The sequence below is a fragment of the Lynx rufus genome, unplaced genomic scaffold (genome assembly GCF_022079265.1).
Source record: "Lynx rufus isolate CCGP_SWC_20201006 ecotype Redwood Valley unplaced genomic scaffold, mLynRuf1.p SCAF_2, whole genome shotgun sequence".
In the NCBI taxonomy this organism is placed as follows: Eukaryota; Metazoa; Chordata; class Mammalia; order Carnivora; family Felidae; genus Lynx; species Lynx rufus.
This window is the reverse complement of record NW_025814834.1, coordinates 160583953-160605696: the sequence shown is the minus strand read 5'-3', so window position 1 is coordinate 160605696 and position 21744 is coordinate 160583953. Positions and strand designations below refer to the sequence as shown.

At 34.7% G+C, this 21744-nt stretch overlaps 1 protein-coding gene across 7 annotated transcripts in view; it reads left to right on the top strand.

Annotated features, from left to right (window-relative positions):
• The window catches only part of TNNI3K (TNNI3 interacting kinase), a 283823-nt gene that overhangs the window by 17573 nt on the left and 244506 nt on the right, over positions 1-21744 (top strand). For all 7 annotated transcript variants that reach the window (XM_047083662.1, XM_047083660.1, XM_047083665.1 and 4 more), the window contains one exon: positions 14896-15006. In XM_047083662.1, the coding sequence (XP_046939618.1) occupies positions 14896-15006 (111 nt within the window). The remainder of the gene's footprint in view (positions 1-14895; positions 15007-21744) is intronic.

Genomic DNA, 21744 nt, shown 5'->3' with positions numbered 1-21744 from the left:
TTCAGATCCTCTGTTCCCAGGTCTCTCTGCCCTTCCCCTGCTCGTGCTCTCTCTCTCAAAAAGAAAAAAACATTAAAGGTTGTTGAATTTTTCTTTTGTTTTGTTTCTGGAAGGCAGTTACATTTTTGGTGGATTCATTTCACCTACTCAATCTTGATTTGATTTGTTGTTAGGATGGGTTTATTTGAGTTTCAAACTAAGCTTAATGGCATACTTCTTGCTCCAGGATGTGGTCCTCATTCCTGAATATGGTTCTTACCTTTTGATATCTTGAATGCCCAAGTCACTCAGTAAAGTCTCCATTCTGCCTTCTGATACTCCAAAATCTTCTATTATTGCATGACCTCTTCCATCATTACCATTCACCTTTCAGCCATAAATCAGCTGATTTTATCTACTATAGAGTTTTTCTCTGTTCCTGTGCGGCCCAACTCAAAAACTTGCAGTGAATCTCAATGCAGATATCTGCAGTTCTCTGTCTGTGAAGCTTCTTCTGCTGCTCGGTTACCCTGCTTGACAAATTACAGTCATTTTATAATCCCAGAAATTTCATCTCCATTGTCAATTCATTATGATTGCCCTTCCACTTTATCTTCTGTGACAGGGAAATAATCTCAGGCAGAAAGCCACAGCAATCATGGAATATTGTGGAGGTTTCCTTTGTATCTTTCCGTTTGTCCGAAGATCACAGTTCTTTGTTCATGTTCTTCATATTGTCATACATTTTGTTACATTTTATGGGTTTCTTTGACTTGCCAGTAGGGAAAATCTATGCAAGTTATCCAATCATACCCCCATCTATTTTAGATTACTTCCAAAATGATCTGCATAAGACACACATCTATAATGTCAATATTCTGTTTAAAACTTAACCTTTGTCATCTATTACCTGGATAATAAAATTCAAGCTTTTAAATAAGAGATTCAAAATGCCTTAATTCATAATGTTTGCTGGAATCACTTTTCAGACTTTTTCCTGCAGACTTTTTCTATTCACCCAACTCTAATGATTTTCAAATTTAATATGCATAAGAATTATATGGTAACTACATGTTTAAAATGGATATATCTTTTTCCATCTCACCTCAATCAAATTTGATATATGTAAAATATACTGGGAATCTAAAATTTTAACAAATGGCCTAGGCAATTTTGATGTAAGCAATGTAAGGCTACCTGATGAAGATCATTGTTCAAGTCTTGCAAATCAAATTGTGGTAAGACCAGCAGTACCTGCTTCAATGAGAGATTTTTAGAAATGCAGAATGTCACTTCCTATTCCACCCCTAACCATCCAGAATGTTTGTTTGTCTGTTTGTTTGTTCATTTTTAATTCTAGCTGACAGGTTTGCAGGCTAAAGTTTGAAAGGCACTGTTCTAGATTACTTTATTCTTTAGGACAAGGGTTTTTCATACTCCAATGTTTTTATCCTTATTATTTCTTCTGCTTAAATGTATGTTTATTTCTTTTCCTAATAGGAAATTATTACTTATTTAAAATCAAGATAAATTGAGCCTCTTTGAGCTTTCTTGAACTCCCAGGCAGATTTTATTGTATTGTCTTTTGGGTTTCAATTACAAATTCACATTGTTTTATATTACAGCACTTATAATTATTTGTTTGGATATTTCACATATTGGTCTGTGAACTTTGAGCATTGAGATAGTCTTTTTCTTTAATTCCTCAGTGTGTAAGGACCTATAAAAGATCCTTTATAAATACCCATGAGATATTAATGATGAGTATCCAAACACGAGCACAAAAAATACTTGATTGATGTAATGTACTTTAATAAAGATGGTCAGCTTAGAAGCTAGACTATTTGTTTCCACCTCTCAGTTCTGAGACTTGTTAGCTGTGTATCTTTAGACAAATTATTCTCTCCTTAGTCTTGAAATGGAGGAAATAGAATTACCTATTTCATTGGGTGGTTTATAGTTTAGAAAGACAAACCATATGTAATATTCAGCAAAACACATAGCACACAGTAAGTACTCAATAAAAATTAACTTCGTTGATATTCCGCTTCAAACAAACATTTTTTGAAAACCTAATGTTCTGCCATTTTGTACGGAAAAACAAAAAGGATCGTGTCTTTTAGATTATTAGATTCTAAAGAGATGAGAATATGTAATCCTAAAAACATCAAAGTAGTGAAATCTGCACTTATATCAATGAACTCCAAACTTTTTTTATCATAATCCATATAAAATTAGCATCCTCAAATGCATATATTTGTTTTAAAATTAAAATTATGAACAAAAATCATAAATTTGTGCGTGTAAATCCGTATTTCATATATCCTTTTTGATAATATAAAAATATTTTGACATATTTGTTTTCAAATATGATTAGATTGTCATTAATTTTGCCTGGAAATTTGGTGTACAAAAAGCTCAGATTTTTAGAAAGAAAAGTGCCAGCTCTGCCATTTTCCTTCCCTTCTTCTTATATTAATAACATATATATCATCTGTGATGGCTTCACAGGAATCTTTTAAAGATAGCCTCCTAATTTTTTAAGGATAAATTCAAGTAAAATTAGATATTAAAATCTATAAATCTACTTAATTTAGCTCACATAGCTATAATGCATCATTATGTACTAATTGCTAAAAAAAAAGTGAGGAGCAACTCTCAGCTTATCTACATTTGGAATTATAAGTATTTATTTATTAACTTTGGGTATTGTATGTGACACATGGCTCACTGATGTATGAGCTGAGAGCTGAGACCACTAATATAAATTTTCATGTTCAATATTAGTAAAATTTAATTATCTTTATTTGTAAATAAAGATAAATAGAATTTCTAAATTTTTTTTACATATTAATTTCTTACTAGATACCGGTCATATTTGCATCCCACTTTAAATGGAGCATACTTTGGGTAAATTCCTAGCGATGCTATTGCTGGGTCATAAGGTAGTTCTACTTATAATTTTTTGAGGAAGCTTTACACTGTTTTCCAGAGCGGCTGCACCAGTTTGCATTCCCACCAACAGTGCAAGAGGGTTCCCATTTCTCCACATCATTGCCAGCATCTATAGGCTCCTGATTTGTTCATTTTAGCCACTCTGACAGGCCTGAGGTGGTATCTCAGTGTGGCTTTGATTTCTATTTCCCTGATGATGAGTGACCTAGACCACGGGGGGAGGGAAAGGGGAAAAAAGTTACAAACAGAGAGGGAGGAAGGCAAACCATAAGAAACTCTTAAATACAGAGAACAAACTGAGGGTTGATGGGGGCTGGGGGAGAGCGGAAAGTGGGTGATGGCATTGAGGAGGGCACTTGTTGGGATGAGCACTGGGTATTGTATGGAAACCAATTTGACAATAAATTATATTAAAAAAAAAGAATGTGAAAAAAAAAACTGTATAAAATTCTCCAGTGCACAATAAATGAATATAAATATTAAAAAAAGAAATAAATAAAAATAAATGGGGCATACTTCTTTAAATGGTATCTAGGTTGTAGTCCTAAAATGAAACATAAGACTCTGGGGGAAATCTTGAGATTTCTATAGTTTCAAAGATCTTAAATAAGAATTTTAATGAACAAAACCATATTATACCATCTAATTAACCTCACATATATCTTTCCTTCACACAGGCAAACCACTTAAAATTTCTCAAGTGAAAGAAAAATAGCATTTTGATTAGTCAACTTTTTTAAAAGCATTTTATGTGATGAAAGCAGGTGTTGAATGGTCATTTATTCCATCCTACAGATTTCTAGCAAGATCTCTTTCCAATCATTCAGAAGAAGTCATTTAAATATTTATTACAAAGAGGAAGGGCATAGGAGGGGGGTATTTAATTCAACCTATGACAGTTTGGCTTACTAGACCTAGGTTCTTATTACCACAAAACAATGCCTGACAGAAAGCTCTGTTTTCTATTCATGGTGATCTATAGCCTGGAAACTGTTGAATCTTTTTTTTCCAATGTTTTTTTCTTCCTTAACATGTGTATTTGACTGTAAAATTGATATTTTTTTCAACTATCCTAAAATCCAGGTCACAAAGCATGTGTTTCATAGTTTCTGAATCCTTTACATAGATAAGATTTTATCCGCATTAGTTCTATTCTTATTTTAGATTGGATTATTCCATGTTGTGGGGGCTGTCCTGTGCATTTGTAAGATGTTTAGCAGCTTTCCTGGCCTCTAGTCTCTAGCTGCTGGTAGCCACTGCACTCATCCCCAGTGTGACACCAAAAATGTCTGCAGACGTTGCCCCTGGGGGACAAAATCACCCTCTGTTGAAAACCATTAATTTAGAGGACAAAGTTAATTGATATTTAAAAAAAAAGTTTTTTTTAGTGTCTATTCATTTTTGAGAGACAGAGAGAAACAGAGCTTGAGCAGGGGAGGGACAGAGAGAGAGGGAGACACAGAATCCGAATCAAGTTTCAGTCTCTGAGCTGTCAGCACAGAGTCCATAGCGGGGCTTGAACTCACTGACTGAGATCATGACCTGAGCTGAAGTTGGATGCTTAACTGACTGAGACACGCTGGTGCCCTGATATTTCTTTAAATCCAAGTTACATTTTAATTGAATGGTTTCTTCATTAAAGAGAGCATTTTCTCCAGATGGGAATTGGCCAAGATAATAATAATAAATTTCTTTGGAAAAAAAAGAAACAAAATTCATACCCACAAAAAAAAGAATCTTATTTTTTGCATACTTAACTAAACTTTATAGTTAGTTGCAAGTTTTAAACATTGTTTAATACTTGACTCTTACTTTAAGGAACCAGAAAACATTTATACCCACAAATGAGAGTAAACATTAATATTTATATTCATATTTCTTCTTAATAATCCAATATATTTCATAATCTCTAAATGAACATATTCTCAGTAAAACATTGATAGGATATTAACTGAAGACACTAACACATGCTTCAATTCTTATATTAGCACTATTTCCTGGAGAATCTTCCCTGACCCCTTCCAAGTCTGGATTAGGTGTCCCTCCAATGTACTCTTGTAAGCACCCTGTATCTTATCATATTGTGAACGATTCTGTATTTCATTTCTTGGTTATTTCTCTACATCTTCCTCTAGTTTAGGAGTCACAATCTTACATGCTTGCAGGAATGATGCAGGTAACATAAATGAATTAAGATGATAGTGATATGACAAAGTTAAATGGGAACTAACACTCAATGTTTCTTAGACACAAGAAGTGGTGGAGACTTTGGAAAATTAGAGAATTTATGCTCCATGTAAAGGGAGTAGTAATTCATCTCCAGCCAATCATTGCCAACTAGGAATGTAAGCCCAGTATTGCCCCAAATTTCAGAGAATCAGAAATTATATGAAGCTTCCTGATATGCAATTTCCATTCTTTCAAATTTTTAGTTGTGTTATGCAGGCCAAACCATATATATCCCTCCCCTCTGCACCCCCCCACCACCTGACTTGTGGCCTGTTTGTAATCTCTGGTAAAATTATGAGCACCACCAAGGCAGAGACCGGATCTAAATTGCTTATCATTGTAATCTAAATACTTAGAACAATTCCTGGTGTATATTCATCAATAAATACATGTTGCATAAATAAATTAGTAAGTTATAATTCTATGGTGACTAGGAAAAAGAAAAGCACTCCAAAGGAGGAAGAATTATGTTGACATTGGACAAAATATGGTTCTATTTTGACCATTATAAGTGGAAATTAGGAAATTGTCATATATATCTCTTTAAGGGATATATTAGTGAATTTGTGGGAATAGAAAGTGCAAAAATGGATTGGAAATAAATGGAGTTGGGAAAATGTAGGCAATGAATATTGATTGTTCTTTCAAAAGGCAAAAGACTGGGCAGTATCTTGAGGAATGCCAGAATCACAGAAAGATTTCTACAATAGAATGTTTTTGATCTTTTTAAAGTTTTGTTCCTTTGGATAAACATCAACACTCTCCTTTTCGAAAATAAATAAGCATTAAAAAAATTAAAAAAAAAAAAAAACAAAGGGAGGGTGCCTGGGTGGCTCAGTCGGGTAAACATCCAACTTCAGCTCAGGTCATGATCTTACATTACAGTTGGTGAGTTTGAGCCCTGGTATGGGCTCTGTGCTGACAGTTCAGAGCCTGGAGCCTGCTTCAGATTCTGTGTCTCCCTCTCTCTCTATCCCTCCCCTGCTCGTGCTCTGTCTCTTTCCCTTTCAAAAATAAATATACATTTAAAATTTTTTTAAAAATCGACATTCACTGCCTGTTTAGATTTTTTTTTAATTTAAAATAATTAAAATATAAGTGAAAACAAATTAAAGAAATTATAATATTCAATTTGCTTTTTCAAACAGCATGTATTTGCATTCTCCCAAATTCCCAGAGATTTTGATTAGCTCCTCCCTATTAAATCATCACTATATTAGTTAAAAAGAGAACAAGTGTATTCAAAAGCCAACTGGAGGAAGCCCATAAGAAGTCATTATAGAAAACAGATGTGGAAGGGTCAGCAGAAGTGATGAGAAAAAAATAGGTCAAAAGCAAATTTGGAGACATTACCTTTAGTACAGGTACTCAATCTAAGAGTGGGTTCCTTCTCTTTTTTTCTTTTTTTTTCAAAATTTCAAGCAAAGTCAAGTGCTTCTGCCACACTGATACCTTTAATAAGTGATATCTTTTGTGAAGATAAATTCAGAATTATTTCAACAAGAGGCATGTAGGTGTGAACTTTCATGAACAGTTATTTTTATACTGATTAATGGATCCTTTCACTGGAGCTGTCTATGACGCATGAGGCAGCTCTAGTCCATTAAACTTTAATGCTTGGAACTAAATATATTTCATACTGAAGCTCTGCATAGTCCCTTGCCCTAAAGTAAACCTTAATATTCTTTGAAGTCTACAAAACTTCTTTATTAATTTTTTCCCTACTAACACAAACCAGCTATAATAATTACTGGGCTGGCCTAATTGTGTTGATACAAAAAAAAATACTTAAATAAGCACATTATTAAAATATTTATTTCTATACCCCTGTTTTTACACCCAGAAACCCAGTCTTCTTTCCAAACCCAGTTCAGGTCTTCCTTGTAACTTGATGTGACATTTCAGGGACTATCTGAATATTTGCATTGGGTAGGGTGTTACAGAAAACAATTTAGCCTAACTTACATCTTACAGGTGAAGAAATTGAGATATTTCATGATTAAATATATTTAGAAATAGAGTGGACTGTGATGTAAGGTGAATGTTCTCAAAGGTCAGTCTTTGAGGTGATACGTTTAATATTAATATATAAACTTATCTTGAGTTTATAGACATTCATGTATACATTATACAATTTGATCCTGTTACAATGCTATAAGATAGATACAGCAGATATTAGATTCCCTTTTTACAGGTGAAGAGCACTTGGTCAGGGCTTGTACATGAAAGGCAAAAAATTGAGAGTAGATTAGTTGGGGGTGGAGGGTAACATGTCATATTGAGAAAAGCATACTATTTAAAATCAGAAGATTAAGTTCAAATCCCAGTTCAGCTTTGATTTAAATGTACATTAAATAAACATATTTTATGGTATGGTGTGCCAGTTGAGTTCTTGAAAACCAGGCTCTGAAAGGGATTTTGGAGTGCAAGAGATTTATTTGGAAGTGACACCTGTGAAAAGGAAAGGAAGGTAGTAGAATTAGTCTGGGTAAGATAGTAGAGTTAGACTTGTTAAAATCTTTGCCACCCCAATGGGAACCTCAGAGCAAAAATTGCCTATTAGAGGAGTATCACTAGAGTGGCTAGGTCCTTCTACCATCAGCTTTCTCAGTCCATGACTGGGGCCACCTTGGAAAGATAGTGATCTTCTTGGCTCTACTGCTACAGTGGATCCTGAAAGAGCTAGCTAAGGGAGGCTTTCAGCTAACCACACTACCAGTACACTCTTCTTGAAGGGAGATCTGAGTGGCATATTTCTGCATCTGCCATGCAAGGGGAAATATCCATGATTCTATAATAAATGAAAAAGGGAGATTACTTACCTCTATATGTAGTATGAGCTCAATTGTATACATATTAATAATAAAGATTATGTGTCAAGCATTATGCAAAAATGCATTACATTTTTTTATTGAGTCCTCACAACTCTATGAGATTGATATTATGATCTCCACTGAATAGAAAAACACTCCATAACCTACGAAGTTAGGGGACCATGTCCCAAATGTAGGAAGTAGCTGTCAGTATGCAAACACAAGTTTACTTTGTTGTGATATTCTTTGCTCTATTTAGTTTCATGAAGGTTTGTACCTAGGGAAAAGAATGGAAGGAAATAAACACATAAATGATAATAGTGATTATATGGTAGTACTACAGGTTATAAATTGTTATTTATTCCTTTACTTTCTACATTTTCTATTATGACATGTTCTAGTTATCTGTTGAGGCATAACAAATTACCCCAACCTTAGTCCTCTAATACAACAATCATTTCATTATTCTCATGGATTCTCAGTTCATAAATTCAGACAAAACACAGGAGGGATGGCTTGATTCTTCTCCAGTGTATTTATGGCCTCAGCTGAGAAGACATAAATGACTGGTGTACTCCATCAACCAGGGAATTGGAAACCTTTGAAGGCCTCACATATCTGGTTGTGCCTGGACTAGAATGACTAAGTCTGGCTTTAGCTAGGTCATTTGATTGGAAAGACTTTATGTGATATGTAGCTTCTCTGTCTATGTGGCCTGGGACCTAGTATAGCCTGACTGCTTCAAATTAGTAAGACTTCTTGCATGGTAGCTAACAGCTTCAAGAGCAAGTTTTCCAGAAAATAAGGAGGAAGGAATGTGGCTTTTTATGACCTAGACTTGGAGGTCATAGTTTACTTCTACCACACTCTTTTGGTCACAACCCACCCAGATTCAAGGGGAAGGGCCACAAATTTCACATCTATACGGGAAGATCATAAATTAATGTGTGCCGTGTTTTAAAACTTGCAGAACACATATTTCCAAATCAGAAGAAAGTAAATTTTAGACATTAAAATTCCCAGTTTAGTTTTTATTCTGAAATAGGATCGGCAAAACAAAACAAAACAAATGTGTGTGTGTGTGTGTGTGTGTGTGTGTATGTGTATTTAACTTATGTAATTTGGTGGTAGAGAATCTGAGCTCTCTAACACTAATGGTTACTTATTTTTGGCTTTATCCATAGTAACAATCACAGAGCTAATAACAGGCAAAATATTAGATGCTGTGTTAGAGTTTTATGCATAATACAAAGTTGGAGTTGCTACCATTACAAAAAGCTTTCACCCATTTACTTAAATCTTTGTAGATCTATTGTATCCTGAATCCTATTTTTTCAAGGATTTCCTGGACAGATTTTTTTGTCCAAGCCTTACTCTACCACATGTGGATTTTTCTTTTTCTTAAAAATAAATATTGTGTACATTAATGCATTACAGAGGCTTATTTGCCCCACACTTCAGAATGCTTCTGTGTTCCACTGAGTAATAATGATGTAAATTTGGCTAGACAGTGCATAAGGGAAAACCTGTCCAGTCTCCAGAAGACTATTCCCTATCCAAGGCTTAAGGGTCATTCTTTTAAAAAATTTGCCATTAGATACTTGTTATGTATCATAGAGCAAGCAATTAATATCAGCTTTATCATATTTAAAATTTACCTAATATTATTAATTTGTATGAATTTTTTTCTGGGAGCTGTGTACCATATTGCTGAATTTTAAAATTCTTCCATTACAACTTAAGACTTCTGTAGAGGAGGGGAGAAATATTTGGGACTTGTCACTTAAATGCAACAAAATACAGCAAAAATCATCCTCTCTTCGATATTGGAACAAAGGAAAGATCGGCACCATGGATCGTCAAACATGCAGCATGGAATTTGGAGTCAAACAGACTCAAATTTGTATCTAGCTCCAACACTTACAAACTAAGTTTCTACAATTACTTCAAATTCTTTGAGTCTGATTGTTATCAGGTATAGTAGGGATAGTTCTATTTTTCTCATAGGTAACTTGTGAAACTTGAAAGAGATTATGTCAAAACATTTTACATGGTACTTAATCATAGTGAGCAAATTTTAAGTAGCAATGATTGTTTTGTTACATTCTCTTTAGCACAGCTTGGAAAGAGAAAACTTCTATTTTTATCGCATTTGGTAAAAAAAAAAAAAAAATTACATCAATCAGAGATCAACTTAAGAAATCCAACCAATATATGAAAGGATAATTTAGTACTTTGAACTGACTCAACATTTGACTGTTCTGGAGAAATCATGACAGGGCACCTGGGCTCAGTCATTAAGCATCTGACTTCGGCTCAAGTATGATCTCACAGTTCGTGAGTTTGAGTCCCACATCGAGTGATCTCAAGCCCTGCTCCGGGTGAGCCCTATTTCTCTCTCTCTCTCTCTCTCTCTCTCTCTCTCTCTCTCTCTCTCTCTCCCCCTCCCTCCCTCTCTTTCTCTCTCTGTCTGCCACTCACTCACTTTAACCCTCTCTCTCAGAAAAAAAAAAAAAAAATCATGACATACTTTCTCTTACATTCCACAAATTTCGGCTAAATAAGAAAAAATATATAAAAATAGTTGAGATTGGGGTGCCTGGGTGGCTCAGTCGGTTGAGCATCTGTCTTCAGCTCAGGTCATGATCTTACAGTTTGTGGGTTCGAGCCCCGCGTGGGACTTGGTGCTGACAGCTCGGAGCCTGGAGCCTGCTTTGGATTCTGTCTCCCTCTCTCTCTGCCCCTCTCCCACTCATGCTCTGTCTCTCTCAAAAATAAATAAAAATGTTAAAAATTTTTTTAAAAACTTTAAAATATTAGTTGAGATTACTAGAATCTGCCTGATAAATATTTTATATATTCCATTTTTTACATATAACTATTTTAATATAGTCTATTACAGTGCTTGTCAAAAGGTAGATATTCATTAATACATATTTGTCAAGTTAAAGAGTATCCATCTTTCTACTGATTTGTACGAGTTCTTCATATATTAGATACACAAACCACTTGTAAATTTTACATATTACAGATGTTTCTCTAATTTTTCATTTATCTTATTGTATTTTTAATCTCTTTATTTGCCTAAATTTATCATATTTTTCCTCTACTTTAAAAAATGATTTTGTGCTTAAAAAGACCTTCTCCACTTCCTGCGTTGCCTACTCATCTGCAGAGAAAAACATTCTAATTTTTCATTTACCTCAGAGACTACTCCTGTCTTTAGCCTCACCATTTAAAATTAAAAGTTATTGATGAAGTTGGAATTAATTCCCATGATTTTTTTTGTTTTTATTCCTGGAGAAAGCAGAACTCATAGACATTTCCTGTTTCCAGTACTGCTTTAGAGTTTTCCTATGTTTTATTACTTTGATTATTTCAGTGGGTAACTAATGAATCAGAGGAAATGAAGTTGTGGGGAGGAGGCAAGGGGAAAGGAGAAACAGAAGCTAGATGATAGAGTCAAATCACTTGCTTATTTGGAAGCTTTCACTGAGGACCAAACTGAGCTCCAGTCTTCTATGTCCAATGGTGATAAGTTTATTGAGTTATTATTTTTCCAGGTACCTTTTAAGTACTTTAAATGTATTATCACATCAGTTGTGAATGCACAGTTTGTATGTGTATCACATCAGGAGATGCAGTTAATGTCCCCTTTATTGAAAACCAACGAACTTCATGTGAAGAGGTTATGTAGCTTGCCCCAATTGACACAGTCATTGGCAGAGCTGGGATTCTAACTAGGGAGGTAATTCTAGTACCCACAGTCTTAACCTTATGTTGTAAGTGTCTCAAACTTAACATGTGACAAATTAAACATTTTATTTCTCCCCCAAACTACTTCTTCCTAATTCTTCCCTAGCTCATGTCATTCTGTTAGCTATTGCACTTGGGAAAAATTCGAACACCAAATACCCTGGTCTGCAAGACTCTATGAGATCATGTGGCTTTGACCTCATCTCGAACATTATTTTCCTTTCTTGTTTTTTTTTTTTAAACCTTCTCTTCAACACTGACCTTCAAACACACTAAGTTTATTTCCATCTTAAGAAATTATATGTTTCACACTAGCTGCTCCCTGGCCTTTAGTGGCCATCCTTGAAATTGTGGCTTGGATTTCTCCTTTTTGGTATTTACTACATATCTCAAGTGCACATTTACCTCAATGAAGCTTTCCCTGATTACTCAGTTTAGAGTAGCCCCTTTATCATTTGCCTGTTTTCCCTCATAGTCATTGGTACTGTATCATTCCATACATTACTTTTTACGTGTTATCTCTCTACTCTTACATACACACAGTAAAAATATAAGCTCCATGAAGGCAGAAATTTAACTGTCTTACTGCAGTGTCTCCACTGCTCATAACAGTGTTTCACATACTATATATGCTCAATAAATATTTGTTAAGTGTATGAAAAGTGTATTGAAAAGGAGAATAATGTCATAAAAACTGTGTCTAAGAATATTTATTTGGTAGCAATATGGAAAATGGGCTGCAGTGGGAAAAGGCTTCATCAAGGAGACTAGTTAGAAGGTTGTAAAATGGAGGGTGATGTTAGAAATGAGAAGAAATATAGGAAGTACTAGTAAGTTAAAACCAGAGGAATTCTGAAACTGATTGAGTGGAAGAGATTTAAAATCATTTGGAGTACGAAAATGTCATTAACATGAATAAGAAATATTAGAAGATGACAGATAACACTGGGCAAATTATGAATGGTATTTAGAAGAGCAATTTTGAATTTTTAATTTGAGATGCTATTGATAGGCAGGATGCATAGAATTTGGACTTAGAATATCTGGACTAAAGATAAAGTTATCTGGTTGTGTAAGAATTACCAAAGGTGGCATTTGGAATGAGAAAGTAGCTTGGGCCTAAACTCACTTTTTGGAGGCAGACAGAAATAAAGAAGAGGCAAAGAGAAAGAAATCAGGAATATATGGTTTTAAGACAGCAAAAGAGGTAAGGATTTTAAGAAAAAAGAGATAATCTGACTATAGAGAGGAGATGGAGGATTGACATTGGATTTGGTGAACAAAGTTACTTTCTGAAACTTGAGGAGGTGATTCAGGACCATGGTGAGTCCTTATGTCTGAGGTGGAAAAAACTAGCATAGTGATTTCTCTTGATAGTATAAGGCAAGGACAAAGGGAGAACCGATGGTGTGAGAAAGAGCAGAATTCAATGTGTAAGGAGTATAGTGAACTCAGTTGGGATTATGTAAGATTTGTGTATACATGGCTAGGGATTACTAAAGAAATGAGATCGGAGCTGTCAACAGTGAGCAGCAATAACTTTATTCAGAAGCTTGGAAAATGAAGCAAGGATAGAGATAACTGTAAGAATAAGCTTCAGTGGAATAAATTTGTTTTGTTCTGTTTGTTTTGCTTAAAAGAATGGAGAAGAGGAACCTGGGTGGCTCAGTCAATTGAACGTCTGACTCTTGATTTCAGCTCAGGTCATGATCTCACAGTTCCTGAGATGGAGCCCTGTGTCGGGCTCTGTGCTGACAGCACCGAGCCTGCTTGGGATTCTGTCTCTCCCTCTCTCTCTGCTCCTCCCCTGCTCACTCATGTGGGATTCCACCCCTCTTTCTCTCTCAAAATAAATAAACATTAAAAATAATAAAGAATGAAAAAAAATAATAAAGAATGGAGAAAACTTAAGTCTCTATTCTGAACAAAGGGAGCCAATGGAAGAGTAAAGAAACACAAAATCTTTAACTTACTTAGTAGAACAGATGTACAGAGTAGAGAATTTTGAAACTATAACATTAATTTTGCTATTTGGAATTCTTTACCAAAGTTTTTTCACTTTTTTATAATTTCTCCTAGACCTTCAGTTATGTATAACAGGATTAAGAAATCGAACTTTTTTTTTTTTAATGGGAGGATTTTCTTAACCAACAGTATTTGAAATAATACTTTCATGCATAAATGCAGTGGCCTATCCCATGAAGACTTGACTTTCTTGCCACAGAGTATGTTTGAGATGTTGGTGGGTCAAATATTATACAGAAGTTGTGGTTTGAATTCCTGCTTCGAGTGAGAAATAATCTTCTCACTCAAAAGAAAGAAACATGAAGACCTTTCTTTGCATTCCCTTCCAGCTGTGGGGTTTTATGAATATGTGACCCTCCATATCACTCTTTTGAATGTTCTGACTTATAAAATAAGGTATAAAATAGTAACTTTTCATAGGGTAATTTTAGAAAATATTTTTTATTTTTATTGTTTTATTAACCATCTTTGAAGTCTTACCATATACCAGGTTTAAATAATTTAATGCATCTGAAAGGTTAATTACATAATAAAAATTCAATGAATGTAAATTGCTATTAATATTGTGAAAAAGTTCCTTGTCTCTCCAAAGACAGAAATACAGTGCAAATAATAGTATGAGGAAAGTAAGGACCCCTTTGGCCATTGCATAAATTATTCTAACTTAAAGGCCTAAATACTACTTCAAACATTTTCACTGTTAAAATAAGTCAAGTTAAGAAAGACACTACTGATTGATTATATGTAGGCCCATGACACTATGTGTCATTAATTATGTATAGGTGCTATGACACATATGCAGAGAAGAAACAATTACTGATTACCATGAAATAATCCCCTGCAGTCAGTCCAATACCACAGTTGCTGGAGAACCTCACCATAGGTAGTGTCCTTTCTATCTTTCATGGTCAAATGATAGAGGATTGATTGTAACTGAATAGCCCTGTCATTTGGTCCTACATTTCAGCCATCTCAGAGTTGCTCTCTGCTGTCTCGTGTGCTCTTATGCCAGAAATCACACTTAGGTTTTCTTTGAGCACCTGAACTGGCTGACAGTTAGGGATCAATATATCCTGTTGCACAGTGTCCAAACCTGCTATTAGTAGAAAAGTAACACTAAAGATGTGTTTCCTTACAGGACAGTGCAGAATTGATCACTTCCCTGCTTCACAGTGGAGCTGACATACAGCAGGTTGGGTATGGTGGCCTCACTGCCCTACATATTGCTACAATTGCTGGTCACCTGGAGGTAAGTCTCACCTTGGTCACCTGTAACAAACCTGACTCTTTTAATTCTTGTTCTTAACTGTTTTTAAAGGCTGGCTTTTAGGAGCTGGTTTATTTTTTAGCTATTGAACACATCATTTATTTGGAGGGTCAAGTTAAGCTATATAAATGTTCTTTTGATAGTCAATTCAGTCTGTTTTGTAACAATGTAATCAAACACCAATTAATATAAAGATGGCTGGGTACACACAGGCTATATAGCAGTGATTAAGAGCATAGGTTTCGGGGACAAAACAAAAAGAGCAGAGATGTTGGAGTCAGGCAGTTCATTTTCCATCACTTGCTGTGTTTTCCTCAAGCAAGTTACTATATGTCATGATATCTCCGTTTTCTTCATTTATAAAATAGAAATAGTAATAGGCCTATTGTAATGATTAGATTAGACAATCCATATAAAGCACTTTTCAGATTGCTTCGTATAGAATAAATACTCAGTAAAAGATCATTCATTAATTCACTTATGTATTAGTTGATTTATTAGGCATCAGTTGTGCTGTAGATACTGTTCTAGCTCCGAGGTGAGAGTAGCAGGAAAGACAGGCAAGATTCCATTTTCTTGGAATTTAGTGGTAGAAAATGAGACAGACAATAAAAGAAAGAAAATATATAACATCACTAGTGAGTACTAGAAAAATAATAAAACAAAGTAAAATGAAAACAGAGTGGAGAAATGGGCACCATTTAAAATAAACTATATGGTAAAACTGTATATAAAATATATATGATAGCACATGCAAAGACCCTGTGGCAGAAAAGACTCAGGTGTGTCTGTGTGATATGAGTGAGCCAAAGTTGTTTATGTGGTATGAGCTAGAGATAGAGTAATGGAGATTGAGATCAGGTGGATGCTTACAAACCAGATCACAAAGTATTTTAAAGCCCATGGGAAGGATTCTGAGTCATGTCTTAGATTTAATTGTTGAAATATTGATTTCATACATACAAAGCACTTTCATTTGTATTACTTATTTAATTCACTCACAAATTCTCATGAAACAATTTTTAGCAACAGTGCCATTTGATAGATATAAAACCACTACTCTTGTATAGTAATTGTCTTTACATATTGCAAATCCACTGAAAAAAAGAGCCATGTCTGGAATCCTGGTCATTTTTCTCAAAATTTCACACTCTATTAGTTATGGTAACCATGGTACCTTTATTATTAAACAGTTATCTATTTCTCCCTTTTAGTCACATTGCAAGTTAAATTGTATTTTCCTTGCTAACACACGCACACACACACACGCCAACTGTGAACAAATAGAGCTGCATATCATATAAAATACATAAAACTTATGAAGTTGGTGTAATCTACTTCCCTTAAGAGTGTCACTTTAAGGGGCTCTTACACTCGATAAATATTGACATATTTCATCGAGAGAAAAATCGTTTCCTTCGTGCTTACATTTCCACCCCTTACTGTTTCTTATTTCCCCCCAAAATAAATCTTTTAGTGAGATTCACTGTAATTATAGGTGAATCTGTGTTATTTATGAGTAAGGAAATTTTATTAGAATCACCTAAATATCTTTTCCAAAAAAGAAACCGACTGAGGCCAGTAATAAAGTAAATGGAAGGTAAACTTTAAGGAGTCTGGGTGGAAGTTTTATGGGATAGACATTAAATTCCAGTGAGATACATCCAGCCTCTTAATGCCGGGAAAATGGCAGAATATGTTTTGCAAAACAAAATCCTTTTTGTCTACTGCTGAGCTGATTACATTTGTCAGGGATAGAATTACAACAGGGTCAAAAGCAAGGTGGTTAAGAGCCTGGTCTCTTCTTCTCCTATTGAAATATCTATTTTCTTACTTATGTAAATCATAGTGTAGAATGAAATATAATTCTACTAGCCTTAGGGAAAACTTTACCAGAATAATTCCAAATATGTCTCTAGTCTTGTCTTGCATTTCTTTATGGGTTCTCCAACTTCATTAGCTGTTGTATAACATTTTGTGATTTTTGTAGACAATTACTGATGGTACATAAAGCAGGTGTATATTCATTAACCTTTATTCTCTTTTTATCTAATAGATGAATTAAGTTACAGGTCAGATAATAAAACAAAATGGTATTTAAAAACCTATAAGTTTGATATTCAAAATACAAAATTTTTTCTCTGAATGTTTTCAAAGCTATTAATTGCAATAAATACTTACTATTAATGTATTTTCTTCCCTACTCATATTCATTCATTTAATAAATATTTTTAGCCTCTACTTTTTCCATAGCATAGCGTTAGAATATGGGAATGATAGAAGAAAACATGTATGACATACTTTTTCCTTCTAAAGGTATTATAGTGTAGCTGGACATACAAAATGAATACACAGGAAGGGGCACCTGGGTGGCTCAGTAGGTTGAGCATCTGACTCTTGCTCTCTGCTCAGGTCATGATTTCACAGGTCATGGGTTCGAGCTTCGCATCAGGTTCTGCATTGGCAGTATGGAGCCTACTTGGGATTCTCTCTCTGTCCCTCTCTCTCTGCCCCTCCCCACTTGTGCTCATGCATGTGCTCCCTCTCTCTCTCTCTCTCTCAAGATAAACAAATAAACATTAAAAAATGAATCTACAGGAAGAATTATATAAACAATTCAAAAGTAAAATTGTAAGGAAGGAAGGAAAGGGAAAGAGTCAAAGATCAGAGTGAGTTTGATAATTAGAAACAATTAGAAATGTGATAATTGCATAGCAAAGAATGACAACACAAAATGAGAAGTGTTACGTGTTCACTGGGAATAGAAATCAATGTAGACTGAAAGATTTGGGGAAGGATTTATGAGAGGGGTTTTGAAGTTGGGCTGAACTTTAAGGAGTGGTAAGAACTTGACAGAAAAAAAAAAAGAGGAATCATGTCCAGAAACTGTAAGAAGAATGAGCTGAACTCACTTAGGAGAGAGTGAATGTAATGACAAACAGGTTGTGAAAAGTCCCTTTGGATGTTAGGAATGGACCAGACTAAGGAAACTGAGCATAAAAGTCCAAGGAGTTTCATTCAACTTAGTAAGCATATATTGTAGTTTATGATATACAACACACATGACTAAATGGATAAGGAGATAAATAAAACAAATAAATCCCTGCCCTTTAAAGACATTTACAGCCAGTAGGATTTTTTTCTAATAGGAAATAAGGAGCCATTGGGACTTTTTGAGCAAGAGAATGATTGGAGTTTTGATAAGTAATGTATTGAAGAGGATTTCTCTGAACAAAGAATTTACTACGGATTCCAGAGTGATGATATGATGATTAAACAGAGAGAGATAAAAGATTGGATAAAGGAATCAATTTGGAGGAGAACTCAATTAGTCCCAACATGTTGATCTGATGACATCCAAACTTTCAAGTGGAAATGTTCCTTAATCATTTAGAAATATACAACTAGCATTCAATGGAGAAGTTGGGGTTTAATGTAAGGTTTTGAAAATTATATGTGAAGAGGTGATATTTTAAACCATAATAGCTGAAAGTTGTAAATTGGGTCTAATAAATAGCCAGGACTGAGCCTATCTATAGAGACTTGAGGACTTGCTGCCCCATTGAGGGACAAAGATGCATTGGTCACAGTGGAATGAAGAAAACAAGGATATTGTACTATGACAGTAATTAGGACTATGGAGTCTTTCAGTAAAGGATCCTGGGTATCAAATGGTGTAGAAAGTGCAATGAGAACAATGGGATAAAATACAGATAGCTCCACTTATTATACCAAAAATTTAGATGCTTATTTCACTCCTGTTTTTCACTCTTGGTTAGCAGAGATGGTAGCAGTGGATCAGTGGGAGTTCCCTTTCGTTAGTAGCCACTTTCTTTTATTGCCCACCTGTCTCTGTGCAACAATAAGTGATGCTAAGTCTGACAGCCCTCTTTGTCTACACATATCAAATTCAGAACCTCCATTAGTGTCTCAAGTGTGTTTGTCCTCCCATAATTGTGAATTCTATTAAACAATTTTACAATAAAATTTACATTGACTAGGCAGCTGTCTCCTTCAATAATAGAAGAGAACATGTGCTGTGGATTCCTGGACATGCTGATTGCAATTTGAGAACTCAGATTTAGATTTATTGTGCTTTGAAAAACAGGCAAATACTAGTTATCCTGGGTCTCACTACTTCTCCCTGACCTATCCATCTATCAATACATGTACATATGCTGCTTTATGCAAGGCCTAAGATCGTGTCAGCAGTTTACAAAAATGAACTAAACCCTCTTCTCCCCTTTAAATCCAAGGGGCACATGAGTCATATGTTCTCTCAACCATGAGAAATAAAAAATATTAGCTAACATTTGTTAGTGCTTTGGTATTCACATGCATTTGTCATTTGGCTCTCCTGTTAGATAGTTACCATTAGATTTAGTTTATTAATAAGGAAACTGAGGATTAGAGTAGTTCAGTGGCTTCCACAGAGCCATTCAGGCAATGAATAAATGAGATGAGTAGGACCCACACCTGATTATCTATTTCAAATCTGTAGTCTTGTATATAGAAGGACAATTATTCCCTTTTGACTCTTGCATGTGTTGCTAAACCAGACTTACACCCATAAGACACAAAAAATATATTCAGAAAATAAAGCATAAACTGAATATCTTACTATTTAAAGCCCAGATGTTGCTACATATACAAATAAATCAATATTAAATTAATTCAAGAATAGCTTTATATGGCACTTAGAATATGGGCACCAGAACCCATGGAGGTATAATGCGTATGTGTGAGAATACAACACACACATACACCACACATACACAGACATATCCCCCAAGTGTAAAACACTTTATACTTAGTCAAATAATTCTTTTAAAAGCTGTTACACTGTGATACTTCATACAGTAGTTTCTAAAGTTATCAAGAGACAAATCAATTATCTGTAGCTGTAGACAGCTGTTTGAATAGCAAATAGAAAAGCATGTCTGGGATGACACAATATGTAATGTATAGGGGATGGGGAGTGTTTTATTTGTCCCAGAAAGTCACAGTTTCATATACACTTTGTGCAGGTGAGAGTATTATTTTTGTAGTTGAATTTATTGTATCCTACCTTATCCTTTCTTCAGATTGTAAACACTTCTCCAAACACTGCTTCAGAAAGCCTTCCTAGTTATTTTGGAATTTATTTCTGATTTCAAGGAAATGCAATTGATGTTGTTCCAGTTCATTCTTAACTAAATCATCTGAATGTTTCAGGAGAGAGTTTTGTTTACCAAGAAGCTTCTAACTCTCTCTAAGTTATTTCTTTTAAAATGGCTTTAGTTTTCTTCCCAAAGGCACAAACAAGTGAATGCTTGGAATTATAAAATGTGCTCTCTCTCTTTCTCTGCCTCTCTCTCTCTCTCTTAAAGAGATAATGTACTCAGGAGTAGTATAACTAAAAAGTATTAGACCTGTCTACAGTCTTATGAATAGACAATCGTCCCTTACGAACTTCATTCGGAATTAGAAAAAACAGAACCCTATGTCATTTCACAGTGTGCAACACCATTACCTTGTCTCTGATGTCTCCCAAAATTTTGCAAGCAGAGAGACAAATATTACATGAAGATCATGAGCTACTACAATTCAAGTACAAAAAGCATAGCAAGGGCCAAATATTACCAGTTAATGCACATTATTATAAATGATTGTTTAAACATCACCTAGTGAATGCCATTAATGATTGATATGTATTCTAATTACCATTCGTTGGTATTCACTTTAAAGTTGGTCTGAATAGTCATTTGCAGTTCTGTGATGCCAAAGTTTAATATACCTTCCTATCAAATGGCTAAGTCTGAAACTAAATATTTATTATACAAATAGTCTTTAAAAACTGAGACCTGATTTAGGAACAGTACATCTCCTGTGGCCTTCAAAAGTGGTTTTCTCAGAAGTCAAAACCAGAAGTTCTATGTCCTAATTGCTGAATGCGCTACAGAGCATACTGTTTATTACAGGCAAGGAGACAGTCTCCTACTGTCTAGGTTTTTGGTCTAGAGACTGAGACAAGATCATAGACTATGCATCATAGTCAGTAATCTTATGGTTTCAGAAGAGGTACCTTGTGTATATATCAATTGTAATATTGATACAAGAGGGCATTAGCTTGAGTGTCATTTTTTTTGAGGGGGGGCATTTGAGTCTTTGCCAAAGGTTCTATTAGCTATCATTAAACATTAAGTATTGCTTTTGGGGTAAGGTAAAAGAGCATAAGCAGGAAAAGCTTTATAGGCTAATAAAAATGTAAATGAACTGTTCATCAGCCTGCTACCATGGAAAATGATGAAAGAAACATTACCTGAGAAATTAGATTCATAGATAATTGCTAATCAAATCAACCTGAATGAGAAATCCCTTTGTAACCATTCAGCATTTTGTGTGAATTTACCTCTCTATGCCAACCCTTCTGTGCACTGAATTTGATTCCAATACCCTAGGTCCTCCATACATTTTTAAAAAGATAGATATAGTGATAACATATATATATATATATATATATATATATATATATATATATATATATATATAAAACGTTATGCAATGTGTCAGCTAGGCAGAAGTAATTTCTTTGCTAGGTATCTATGACAGTTGATAAGAAACAGCTGTATATTTTGATGCTTGTGCATTTAACCTTCTTTTTCAATGCCATACTCCCTACCAGGAATTTGAATGCTCAGTTATGAATCAAAGCTTCTATAGCTTGCTTAAGTCACAGCC